Consider the following 12,692-nt stretch of genomic DNA (forward strand, 5'->3'; position numbering starts at 1 on the left):
TTAAATTTCATTTAATCGGTGTAATTTCAAATATTTTAGATTTCTTTCGTCGCCAGGTGTCGCTGTTGCTGAGTGTAGAATAAATGTAAAATGTATTTAATTTGTTTCTATTGATTTACGCGGCATATGCTTTAATTTCGCTCATGTTTATATTTTGCCAAACTTTTGATTGAGCAAAAGTTTGAATTTTGAACTGCACGAGAATAATGATGTAACCAAATATCGTGACTACCACCTAGAAGAAAGGTTAGTGTGCATTAGCCTGCTAATTATTTCACAATTCCTTTTTTACCCCTCCGAAGAACTTAAGATTGATGTCAAAGAGGCCGCCGCATGTGAAAATAAGCTTTAAATGCTCCATTTGCAGGGAGTATTCCCTCAGTCCCATTTTTAGCATTGGGAAATCTTCGGCTGCTGGAAGGCAATACATTTGGTGAAGAACTCGTGGAATGCTATTATACTTAAAAAATACAACCATTAAAAACTTGCTAAAGGGTTAGGCATACGTACTGTTCGAATGCAGAACTCGCTGTATAAACAGGCTAGAAAAATATTGAACGACAGCAAAAGGCAAGTCCCGAAGCGCACTATGCATGAAAATAACTTATAGGTAAACTTCCTTTTGGTCTTGAGAACCCACTTACTATATTGACAGCAATCGATTGGATTGATGGATTTGATGAGAGCCCAGTTGACAATGTGCAGAATGGTCAGTCCATTGCAGAGAAACAGAAGCGTCAAGGATAGGCTAAAATACAAGCTGACCTCATTCACTAAACCCCAAATGCGTCCAGATAGCAGCTGATTGCGTTTTAGGGCCACACACAGCTCCTGAACACTGTCCCTTGAGTGGTTACCCTCAAGTTCCACACCGATCTGCTGCAGGATGTGGCGCCCACGGAGTATCAGTTCATAAATCAATTGCACAAACACGCAATACTCCGTACACTTCAGTTGTATCATTATCAGAACGATTTCGGTGAGCACCTTATTTGCCCAGTGCAGGAAGGGTCCGAGTGGCACGAGGGTGAATCGCGGCGTAAGACCCACCAGCAGCACTATCCACAGTCCCACGGAAATGGCCAACCGGAATCGGAAGCTCCACCACTGCCCTTGGCCAATGAAACCCCTAGAGGCGTTACTTAACTCCATCTCCAGATCCGCAACATCAACATAGATCTTTGCAAGGCGCCGAAAGCTCAGCAGAATGTTCAGTTGATTCCAAACGAACATGGCTACCACCAGGACCTTGTGCGTGTTTCCCATAACCTTGCTAAAGTCCTCGGCGTGAAACCGATATATATCCTTATGCAGCGCCACAATGTTCGCGTGGCACTCGTAGATGACCATCACAGAAATGGCAATTAAAAAGCAGCCATAGCCCAATATTAGAATACCTCTACGTCGCCTATGTAAGGTCCTGGTGAAAAATTGCGTTGGCGGCGTGAGTCCGAATATGGAAAAAATCTGAAGATAAGGACGTGCTGCGGTCAGCAGACGACTCCGATTGGCTTCCATGTCCAGCGAGAAGTTAAAAGGCACTGGGAACAGTAGTAAGTCTGCTGCTAAATAGCTGTGCACTTTCATTTTAATTAATTTGATAGGGTCATCTGAGTTTTTGATCAAATGGTGGCTGGTAGAATAATTACGAGCAGTTAGTGCTTGATATGTAGCAATTCAAAATTGTATTATAGGATTGTCCTTGCAACTTAACATTGGATGTATAAACTACCGATTTTATCTTACTGTGACGTGTCGCTAGTATTTTGTCTGTCACTTATCTGAGCAAAATCCTGAATTTTGAATTGAACTAAAATAATAATATAGCCACATATGGTAACCAGCATCTGAAAATGAGCCAGAAAGCGTTAAGTGTAATCAAGTATGGCACGTTATACCCCTCCAAACAACTTGAGATTGATGTCAAATAAGCCTCCACACGTGAATAGGAGCTTCAAGTGCTGCATTTGCAGAATGTATTCCTTTAGCCCCATTTTAAGCATTTGAAATTCTTCAGCTGCAGGCAAACAGCCTATTTGATGAAGAAATTGCGATATGCTATTGTACTGAAAGTGGTGATAGATCTAAAGTAAAACTCGGTTTTTTGGAAAGGCTCACTTACAGTTTTTACGCAACACTCACTATAAAAGCAGGCCAGCAGAAGATTGATCGACAGAATAGTAATAGACCCTAGTCGATCTAAAATAAGCATAGATAAAATGACATTCCTTGATGTTTTTCAGAAGGCTCCTCACGGAATTGACAACAATCGTTTGGGTCGATAGATCTTATGATAGCCCAGTTGACTATGTGCAGAATGGTCAGTCCGTTGTAGAGGAACAGCAGCGTCATGGACAGTCTGAAATACGTTCCAATCTCAGCCACCAAACTCCAGATTCTTCCCATGAGCAGCTGGTTCCGCTTCAAAGTGACACACAACTCCTGAATCCTGGCTCCGCAGTCGAAATCCTCGAGGTCAGCCTTTAGCTGCTCAAGGACAAGGCGTGATCTTAAAATCAGCTCATATACCAGTAGAACGAATAGACAGTACTCAGGACCTTTGAGTTGGAGCATTATGAGAATGACCTGGGTGAGTACTTGGTTTGCCCAATGAAGGCGGGGTCCAGTGCGTCCAAGAGTTAGTCGTGGTATAACACCTATGACGACCACCATCCACAGGCCAACGGAAAGCGCCAATCGGAGCCGGAAGCTCCACCAGTGCCGCTGTCCACAAAAACCCTTTGAGGCACTATCTATCCTTAGATCCAGATCCAGTATTTCGTTATAGAGCAGTTCCAGGCGCCCACAGTTTAGAAGTATGTTTAGTTGATTGCAAGTTGCCATAGCTACTATAAGAATCTTTTGCGTGCTTCCCATAACTTTGCTGAAGTCCTCCACTTGGTAATGATGAATTCCTCGCTGTAGGGCCACCATATTCGCATAGCATTCATAGAACACTATCAGAAGAATTGCAATTAAGTAGATACTGTATCCTGCAATCCAAAAGATCCTGCGTCGCTTGTGAAGCGTCCTGGTAAAGAATTCTGCTGGGGGTGTGAGACCAAATATGGACAGGACTTGCAGATAAGGACGAGCTGTGGTCAGCAGGCGACTCCGCTTGGCTTCCATCGCCCACGAGTTGTAAAAAGCCACTGGTGAAATGGTGCTGTCACTGCTTCTATTAGTTAGTTGGCCAAGATAATCAGCTGGCTGTTCTAGCCATTAAACATTTAATTATATTTGTAGACCAAGGAAGTTACGTTATTTTACCAAAGTGATACGTTTAGATATGGGCTTCTAATGGAATTGCACGTTCAATCTGTCATTTTAGTAATGCTATTGCTTTCAAAATATATTGTTTCACAAGAACTTGAATTTTGAAGTATATTTTTTATGTAGTCAAAAATATAGTCACCATCTACAAAGTAGATTTCTTAAATATTCATGGCTGCAATTAAACACTAAAAGATGATCAGTGCGCATTTGTAAGTTTCTTTCCTCTGTTTTCTTCCGATTAAAGAGGAATATGACATTTACATTAATTACTTAACTACTCCTTTAAATGAGTCCTAATCCGCTAGCCGCTGCTACTTGATTTGTATCTATCCTCGGCAATTGCCTGGACTTTGAATTGTAAGAGGATTATGACATAACCAAAAATGGTGACGAGCAACTGCAAACAAATCTTAGTCAGCGAATTATTATAGCTATCAGATAAGCTGAAGCTTACCCCCCCAAAGTATTTCAAGTTGATGTCAAACAAGCCGCCGCATGTGAAGCGCAACTTCAGGTGTTCCATTTGCAAGGAGTATTCCTGCAAACCTCTGGCCAACATGGGAAAGTTGGACTCTGCGGATGTGCAGCGAATCTGATGCAGGATTCGTGGAAAGCAGTTATACTAGACAGATTTAAATGCTAAGAAACTGAATATATAATTATGTAAGCAGACCTACCGCATTAATGCAACGGTGACATAGAAGGCAGGGCAGTAGAAGGTTAATTATCAGCGTACAGCAGACAAGAAAACGTTCTGAAAAATATGCAGCATAAGGATTGCGGATTTCCCAAGATATGAGACTGCTTTCCCACCATAGTGACAGCAGGAATCGTAGAGGAACTTGTTGATGTACACCCAGTTGACCATGTGCAGGATGGTCAGTCCGTTGTAGAGGAACAGCAGCACCATGGGCGGAGTAAAGTAGCTGCCTACGTCGCCCTCCAGCCTCCAAATCCGCCCCAATAGCAACTGATTGCGCTTTAGAGCCACGCACAGAGCTTGCAACATGTCCTGCTGCTCGCAGTCCTGGAACTCCTGCTGCAGCTGAGTCAGTGTGTGGCGCAACCGCAGGACCAATTCGTGGATGAGGAGCACAAACACGCAATACTCGAGACTCTTGAGCTGCTGCATTATCATGACGAACTCGGTGAGAATCTTGAACAGCCAGCTGACAAAAGGACCCATGGCCGCTAGTGTTAAACGAGGCATGGAACCCACCACCAGGATCATCCAAATGCCCACACACAGGGCCATGCGAAAGCGGAAGCTATGGCGTTGTTCTTGTCCACCAAAACACTGCGCCGCCTCGTCCATGTCCATCTCCAAATTGGAAATGTCCTTGTAGATATTGCCAAGCCGGCGATAATTAAACAGCATATTGAGCTGATTGGCGATGGCCATAACCGAGTACAGGCTCTTTTGAATGTTGCCCATCACTCTGGTGAAGTCAGCCACATTGTACTCCAGGACCTCCTCGTCAATGGCGATTATGTTTACATAGGTCACAAGGAAGACCATCACAAGGATCGCGGCCGCATAGCACACATAGCCAGTCATCAAGTACCTTCGGAGTCGTCTATGTGGAGTGTGGCCAAAACTTTGGGGCGGCGGCGTGAGGGCAAACACGGAAAAGATGTCGAGATATGGAAAGGCGGTGGCCAGCAGTCGACTCTGCTTGGACACCATGTTGGATGAGCTCTAAAGTCCAACTGCAGACCATATTGGCGCGTGAGCCACGTCCTGTGATGGATGCGCTGTACCTGTGGGTACCCAATGGCATTCAAACTACCAGGAGGCAATTGTAGTTTCATATTGAAATGTTTAAAATGGGAAAATGGCACTACTAGCAATATGAATTATCGAGAATACCTCGTCCGGCAATAACTAATGGGAAAATGGCTGTAACTTGCAATATGGAGTCTAACCCAGACGGGTTCAGCTAAATGTGTACCTTACCCATCACTGCCTACTACTCACTTACCTAATTATTCAATATACCAAGGCAAGCACATTTCACTAATTAGGTACACAGATAAGATGGGCTGCATTTCAGGTGTGGGTGGGTGGGCTTGCCAGTTGCCCAGGACGATTCCTATCTACCGTTGCCTGGCCAATTTCCACGTCATAACGCTGGTAATTGCCATATACCATGCATTCCATATTCCATGCAAATGTGGGTTAAATTGTTTTTGTCTTTGGCCAGTCATCAGCATTGTCTCTCAACGACTGCATGTGCATCTCTCCATCTGTCGCTTTCAATTGCTCCACTTTCTTGCTTCATTTTCCATTTTGTGCACATAATTGCACTTCTTGTGAGCCAAAGTGGGCAAACATCCAACGTCACCATTGGCGCCATCAGCCACCACCCACCACCCACCATCTATATCCCTGATGGTGATGCCCCTGCACAATCCAAATCAAACGAAAACACCCTCCTGTTCAATCCCCAACCGCCTGCTAATCCCGTGCTGGAATTTGCCTGGATCCCTGGTTCCCAGGATCCACATGCACACACCAGGTTTTCGATCTGGATGGGGGTGGCTGGCGCGGCGGCAAGACATTGACGGGATTAAGTGTCCTTTTTAATTTTAAACTACTCCACTTCACTTTGCACAGTCAATGAGAGTGCCACAGCACCACCACCACCAGCATCGCATCCAAATCCTGATCCTTGCGAGCTTCCATGGCTCGGCTAGGCTGCCCCTCCTTTTTACTCCTTGTTACTCTGGCCATGTATGTTTCCCTTTCGAGTCCTTTTCTTTTAAGCTTGATTAAGCACTTTGTGTAACTCTATGACATGGACATGCATTTGCATGCTGCTCTCCGTGCCGATGGCATTTTTAATTTGCCGAGCAACATATCCTGATCCAGGACCACTCCACAGCAGTGCTGCCGATAAACTCACCCGAGGAGATAGCTGAATAAAATAACTAAGCTATCAACTGCCCAGGAAGTGTCGTATGTATGAATTTATTGTTTGGCCTGACTAATGTGTTTATTTGAACATTTAATTTCGAAATCTAGATGTTCCTAGAAACACTTATAATAACCTAGAAGAGAGCTCTGTTATTTTGTATTCATAGCTGAGACGAAGCCGTCCGAAAAAGGCCAAATGGCCATCGGTTCCAGGACACTCAGCTTGGAGAGCTGCGCAAATTGCATGCATTAGCATGGACGAGGTGACGAGGTGACGAGGTGATGAAGTGGGTGGCAATGGAGGTCCTGGAATGTGGGGCTACTCATTTATTATGCAGGGCAGCGAAGTAACAATGACTTTGGATTATTGTTTCCTCCCTGCCGCAGCAAACAATTGAAATACAATAAAATTAAATAATTTTTAACAAGCCACAGGAAATCGGAAGTGCTCGTCCATACTCACTCACACACACACACACGAACACACACACAGGCGCAGAATTACACGGCCTTAATAGCCAATCTCTGGCATTGGCGAACAGATAGTCCGTATATAAACCGCTTTTTCCACTGCATTTTATCATTCTTATTATAAATATATTGTGCATTGTTTAAATTGCATTTAACTTTAACATAAAAAATACACATTCATACGCATATCGATATATTTTATTCGCAAAGGTAAATAAATCCACACAAAGGCAGTGTAACAGCGTGTGTGCAAGCGAGTGTCTGCGAGCCATAAACAAATACAATTTTATTATTTATTATTTATGTATTCATGGCCATTAAACGGATATCCGTGGCCATGGCGCATTAAATTGCACCGCCTCCTGCCCGCCACTCAGCACCTACCTACTTCACTCCTTACCTTCTCATCACCTACAAGGACCTCGCCAACTCCCCCTATTTTCAATCCACAAAGCGGATCACGTGCTGTTGTCATGGAGACAGCATTAATGCTCCTGCAGCTCGCATCCCAATGGGGAGCTGGAGCGTAAGGGGATTCCCAGATGCAGTTGGAGTCACAGGGGACACAAGCACAAACGTACTGCACAGGAATTCTTACAGTTGATCTAATTTCGATAGAATGCTTGTGTTATTTTGTCAAGGTATCCAATTAGTTATAAACCTACAGCACTCGAATGGCAAATTATTGCGTTGACAAATATGGCGCCCCACTTCCTCGAGTTTTGTGTTTGAGCCATTTGTGCGGCCTGAAATGTGGCAAGCAATCTACATATCCGTATCCCGAAATATCTGACCGATTAATGCGATTGAGCCTTTCTAATGAATATTTACCCACAGCTTATTGCCACCTGGAGCATGTGATAAGCTTCCGTTGCGCCATAAGTGTTTCGTTATCCGAGTAGAAATCGCTTGCCAGGATGCGAAACAAATTTAAGGAAGTATCAATTGCTTTCCTGAGGAGCAGCTTTTGCTGGCACTAAAGCTGGGTTCCATCCTTTCGCCACTTCTGCCGCTTGTGGCTGGCGGTTTTAGTTGACTTGGCACTGGCAGTCTGTCTTTTGCTATCAATATGTAATCAATGCTTTCGCAGCAAGGCTTTTGTTTTGTACAAATCGCAAGACGGAGCACGGTGTTCGGAGTTCTTGGGTAATGGCATTACCTAAGCCACCAGGCCACGCGAAACAATGGGCACCTGGGTGTGGAATGCGGCATGTGCGGGTGGGGCATGTTGCAAGGAGTTTGGAACACGGGATGCCGAGGTGGCGTGTGTCGCCTGCCTGGGGCGCACAAAGGGGATTTCAATAATACGCGCACAATCTGTGCTGAAAGCTTAAACAATAAAAGTGAAAATTCCAGCGGAGCCTCTAGATGCGAGGGATAAGAATATTATTGGGAGGTGCGATCCGCACAAAAGGATGTGAAAAAGTCAGATACATGAGCTTAAACTGGTTATCTGGAGAAATACATTTCATTTATATCCCACAACTTATAGAAAGGACACAGAATAGGACTCCCTTACAATCGACACCTTCTTCAGTGTTTTCTGTGAAATAATACGCTTGTCATAATACTCTATTTTGTTTTCTGCCAGTGTGCTGCGTAGCCCTATTCAAATCACGAAACCCAAGAACTTGAAACATGTCCAACGCTGCAAGAACTTAAAGTTCCGGCTGAGAGGCACAGGACAATGCGACATGTGTAGCCGTGTATCTAAGTATCTCAGTATCCTTGCCATCGAGCTCCCGATTGTCTTCCACGCTGCCAGCCAGACAATGCAGATTAGCCCCAAAAGGAGTCCTTCCGCCCACCCACTCGAGACCTTCTCGTGAGAGACAAAAGCACTCAGCTGGGATTTTAATGAATAACAACATGAATGAGTGCGGACTGGGTCGTCGGAGGTTCGACGGCATATCCACAGCACAATCCACATCAATTACATTGCGGTTAGCTGCCATTGCCAGGGACACGCACACAGTCGTAGTCGCAGTCACATTCACAAACACAATCACAATCGAAATCGAGTGCCAGGAGCACGTTCGCATATGAATATGAAATGCAGGAGCACATGGCTTCGGCCATATCGATGAAAATCAATTCCACTGGCATTTGGGAATCTCTCAATTGGTCGCAAGCAGCTGAAAAAGTTCGGAAGTTGTGCCCAGTGTTTGTGGCACTGAATTGTCAATATCAGTTGAGCTCAAGTTGATTTTGCTCCATTATCTGTGCAATTTGGAACACGAATCGACGACGGCTGCAACTGTCGTTTTGGGTTCCAAAATACCTTTTTGACCTCTTCGCCTGCGGCTTATTGGGCAAATTAGTTTTGCCTGATTGCAAATTGTGCAAGGAGGCAGTGCCTGCCACTCAACTGCTGCCACTGCTCCTTGTGACTGGACGTAAATTCAATGTTATATATGCTATACACAGCTCGTTGATAAATTTTAAACCACACCCACATGGACATATGAGGCAACCAACCAACCATCACCCTGCTGATTTATGTTTATGGGCTTGGAAAATATTTGCGCCACTTCAAAAGCATTATGATGATTATTAGCATTGTTTGCCATCGTAGTAAAACTGTCATACGTGTCTGGCTGGCTGTTGGCCCAACATTTGCAGTTCAACAATATAGGAAAAAGTTGAAAAGAGCAGCGCCAAGTGGAGCTTCGACTGGAGCCAAAGCTGTAAATGTAGCTATAACGGACAAACGTGAAACGTGACCGACGTGATGTTTATGCGAAAACATTTCCCCCATCATCTGAATAAGTGCTATTGCGACTGCGAGTGTGAGCACTGGCATTAGCATCCGACATCGGGTTATATACTCCCAGTTGGAGCCCCATCCCCACAAGTATGCACATCATCAGCGAACTCCGCTTGCCCCAAAAGCGAGAGTCGACTAATCGGCAAAGTAAGGCGCAACTTTGGGAATGCCACCCGTTTAAAGTAAGCCGGAATTGAACACCGCAGCCTGGTATGGCCTGTTGAACGGATCCCAGGTCCCCAGGAAATTTGTGCTGAAAAATGCAGACACTGAAAAAAATACAGTCGTCCGAATCTCAGAGCTGCAACATCCAAATGAACGTTTATTCAAAACGATTAACAAATAATGTTGCCTACTTTTAGGTACGTAAAATTGAGTTCCAAGCGCAGGACTTTAAGTGAGAATTATAAATTATGAGCAAACCTTTTTAATCTTTTAGGTTTTTGCTGGCTGCTAGTAAACAGCTTCGAAAACTTTTATTTTAAAAGTTGGCAAGCGTTGTATTAGGCTTTTTCCGAGTGCCCATACTCGTACGTATACCAGCGGCAATGTCTGGATTGGGAGCCCAAAAGACAAGTGTGTGACAATGCCATGGCTCCAGTTCGAGCCCCAAAGCAGAAATGGCTCTCAAACTTTGTGCCCCCCCCCAAAACGGGGAGTTCTTGGGAGAACTTGCCTCGCATATGGCTGCACCTACAAGGACAACGAAAACGACACGACGCAGGACACCAGGAATCGCACCCTTGCTGCTGCCGCCGTCGCCATTTTTAGTGTAAATATTTAAACAATAATAAGTTGGCGGAAAAACGTGGGGAAACTCTTACGCTGCCAACGCGGCAAAGTGAGGCAGCAACTTTTGTTATCTTTTCACCATGAAAATAGCACGAAATTGAACAGGAAAACGCCGAGTCGCGGAGTCAGGTGAGAAGTGCTGGTGGTGGCCAGGTGGCCAGGTGGGCGGATGTGCGGATGGGGAGGAAGGTGACAGCTGGCATGGGAGACTACACATCGATAGACAGACAGCCGGGTTGAAAGCAGAAAGCTGAAAGCGTTGCACGTGCACTAATCATCACGGATGGCGGTGTGCACGGGGAATTCGGCTGGTGTATCGCCTTTCATGTTTTCAATTAGCGTTAATGTCAGTGCGGCGCCCAAAGAGCTGGAACGGGTACCGAATACTATAGCAGCTCCATTGGCCAATGTTTGCGTTTTGACAATACAGCCGGCCCATTCCGAATAAAGGCTTGTCAGTGGCCGCCCAGACAAAGGGATATTGTATCAGCAAACCGCAGAAGGTATATCTATGCTGCCTTAAAGTTTGTGGAAACTGGGTAAGAATTATAAATTTATTTCGCATTTTTATTGCGAAAATAAAGCGTGCTGTTCGAGACGTTTGAAATAGCAGTTTTGAGCACTTGCGACTGCGACTCGAGTAACTACAAGTGGAAATTAATTTCCGACAGGCTCAATCCATCATTTATGCTCCCCACAAAGCCAACTTCTTTATGCATACCATAACTGCTCTATAAATATGATCAGCGAACGACTTGCCTTTGCCCCGAAAATGTCATTTGCATAACCGTCAATCATACGCCACGTATGCCGGCGCTTGCTGTTCCACCTTGTTTGTTTCTGCCCCACTGGGTGTGGCACAACCATAGCGCCGCCATCGGGAAATCACACCACAGATCCCTAACCCAGCATATGTTCGATGGCACTGAAAATTTTGCTTCTCGATTTGCGTTTGCGTTTTATTTCGAAATTGAATTTCAGCACTGATTATACTTTTTCTACCTTCTTTGCCGAGCGGCGGAGGCACACATCGAATATGGGAATATGGGAATGTGCGATGTGGGGGAGTCCTCTGGATACGGCGACTTCCGATGGGGTTGCATTGGCATTGATTGGGTGCGGGGGCCCCCTGTTGTTTGCCGGGGGTGCATAAATAAGCACCACTCAATTATGCAGACCGTGGGCGAAGCAGCCATAATCCTTTATCCTTTCTACCTGCGACGTGTCGATTTGATTTGCTTTGCAATTTATTTTTGAATAGCGCTGACAAGGACACACACCGTGCTTATGGTATTTATTATATAATGTTTGCTTTGACAAAAACGCTGCATAAACTTTTCGTAGCGGTGCGTTAATAAAAACATCCAATCCAATGTAATTTCGAATCGAACACATACAAGTATTTGCCTGAGCACTTCGAGTGCTTTGGCTTTAATTTCAAAAGGTTATTTATTGGAGAATTTCCATTTGCTGTAAATCGAGTCGGCAATTAGCTGCTTGATAGGGATATTAGGGTTTTTTTGTTCTTGGTTTCATGCGACGTCATTAGCTAGAATTTAAAACCTTTTTTGCCGCTGGAAAAAGTTTGGGTCAATGCAAATATTTCATTTGAAGTGACATAGCGTTGGAAATTTGTCTGAATTCTCAGCCCCAACTGAGGAAATTTAAATGTGGCCCATTACATTTTATATTGCCATTTGCCTTTGAGGTTTTGTGTGTTACATTTAATTGCGAATTTCTGTTGGAAAAGCGCCACTTTACCCTTCGTCCATCGTGCAATGTCCTTGCCCCTCCACTACCACTTTGCCATCTCGATTTTCTTCCTACATTTCACTTCGGTTTACTTTTTCGCTTGTACGGCTTCAAATGTTCAACTCATTAAAAAGTGAAACAAAAATGGGTTCAATGTTCAATGGGCGGGCACTGCACCAATTTCCCAGCTATAATTGGCTTTAAATACGAAAACTCGAATATGCGGAAATACGGAAATATGCAAAGGGACAGTTGCGTGTAGTGCGGCGTACTCCCAATGGTTTGATAAATGTTTAATCACCTGACCACAAAAATTGATTGACATTTGATTTAACTGTTTGATATGCTCGACTGTTGACATTGCGACAGGCCAATTATATGTATTAATTACATTTTTACTGTTGCCCGTTGGATGCAGAAATTAATTTAAATTAAGTCGGCAGTGAAATAAGTGACTTGAAGTGTAATTAAAAAACTTCATAAAATTGTTTCCTTCGGGCGGAAAATGAGTGCTGGACTTCTCTCACAACAAAGTGCAAGCGATTGATTGTGCTGATCGCATTGATGACGCTTGAAGTGCGTATAGCGAAAGGAAAATGTCCTTGGCCACGCAAGTTGATGGAAAAGTGTCAGCAACAGTTGGGGGCGCTTTTCGGAAATGAAAACATAAACGCTTGCACTGCGAATCAAATTAAAATTCCATGTGTATATATACAT

The 12,692-nt window shown here is 44.3% G+C and overlaps 3 protein-coding genes across 3 annotated transcripts; all 3 read right to left on the bottom strand.

Annotated features, from left to right (window-relative positions):
- Nucleotides 1–115: 115 nt before the first annotated feature.
- On the bottom strand, nt 116–1,518 carry LOC6554359 (putative gustatory receptor 98d). The gene is made up of 4 exons (XM_001981498.2): nt 645–1,518; nt 511–587; nt 293–460; nt 116–235 (listed from the first exon to the last, which is right to left on the bottom strand). The coding sequence occupies exons 1-4, from the start codon at nt 1,516–1,518 to the stop codon at nt 116–118; spliced, it is 1,239 nt and encodes a 412-aa protein (XP_001981534.2).
- A 224-nt stretch (nt 1,519–1,742) lies between these two features.
- LOC6554360 (putative gustatory receptor 98c) lies at nt 1,743–3,129 on the bottom strand. Its single transcript, XM_001981499.1, has 4 exons — nt 2,256–3,129; nt 2,123–2,199; nt 1,899–2,066; nt 1,743–1,847 (listed from the first exon to the last, which is right to left on the bottom strand). Exons 1-4 carry the CDS (start codon nt 3,127–3,129, stop codon nt 1,743–1,745), a joined length of 1,224 nt encoding a protein of 407 aa, XP_001981535.1.
- A 448-nt stretch (nt 3,130–3,577) lies between these two features.
- LOC6554361 (putative gustatory receptor 98b) lies at nt 3,578–4,963 on the bottom strand. Its single transcript, XM_001981500.1, has 4 exons — nt 4,090–4,963; nt 3,954–4,030; nt 3,731–3,898; nt 3,578–3,673 (listed from the first exon to the last, which is right to left on the bottom strand). The coding sequence occupies exons 1-4, from the start codon at nt 4,961–4,963 to the stop codon at nt 3,578–3,580; spliced, it is 1,215 nt and encodes a 404-aa protein (XP_001981536.1).
- Nucleotides 4,964–12,692: the final 7,729 nt, after the last annotated feature.

The sequence above is a fragment of the Drosophila erecta genome, unplaced genomic scaffold (assembly GCF_003286155.1).
Source record: "Drosophila erecta strain 14021-0224.00,06,07 unplaced genomic scaffold, DereRS2 tig00000000-arrow-pilon, whole genome shotgun sequence".
NCBI lineage: Eukaryota > Metazoa > Arthropoda > Insecta > Diptera > Drosophilidae > Drosophila > Drosophila erecta.

What these genes read in the sequence shown, in the direction of transcription:
- LOC6554359 (XM_001981498.2), bottom strand. Translation starts at nt 1,518, where the DNA reads ATGGAAGCCAATCGGAGTCGTCTGCTGACCGCAGCACGTCCTTATCTT. An exon ending in GCGAGTTCTGCATTCGAACA is followed by an intron (nt 461 to 510) that starts GTACGTATGCCT and finishes GTATTTTTTAAG; the next exon opens with TATAATAGCATTCCACGAGT. An exon ending in ATCTTAAGTTCTTCGGAGGG is followed by an intron (nt 236 to 292) that starts GTAAAAAAGGAA and finishes CCTTTCTTCTAG; the next exon opens with GTGGTAGTCACGATATTTGG.
- LOC6554360 (XM_001981499.1), bottom strand. Translation starts at nt 3,129, where the DNA reads ATGGAAGCCAAGCGGAGTCGCCTGCTGACCACAGCTCGTCCTTATCTG. An exon ending in AAACGATTGTTGTCAATTCC is followed by an intron (nt 2,200 to 2,255) that starts GTGAGGAGCCTT and finishes TGCTTATTTTAG; the next exon opens with ATCGACTAGGGTCTATTACT. An exon ending in GTGAGTGTTGCGTAAAAACT is followed by an intron (nt 2,067 to 2,122) that starts GTAAGTGAGCCT and finishes CACCACTTTCAG; the next exon opens with TACAATAGCATATCGCAATT.
- LOC6554361 (XM_001981500.1), bottom strand. Translation starts at nt 4,963, where the DNA reads ATGGTGTCCAAGCAGAGTCGACTGCTGGCCACCGCCTTTCCATATCTC. An exon ending in CGATTCCTGCTGTCACTATG is followed by an intron (nt 4,031 to 4,089) that starts GTGGGAAAGCAG and finishes CATATTTTTCAG; the next exon opens with AACGTTTTCTTGTCTGCTGT. An exon ending in ACTTGAAATACTTTGGGGGG is followed by an intron (nt 3,674 to 3,730) that starts GTAAGCTTCAGC and finishes ATTTGTTTGCAG; the next exon opens with TTGCTCGTCACCATTTTTGG.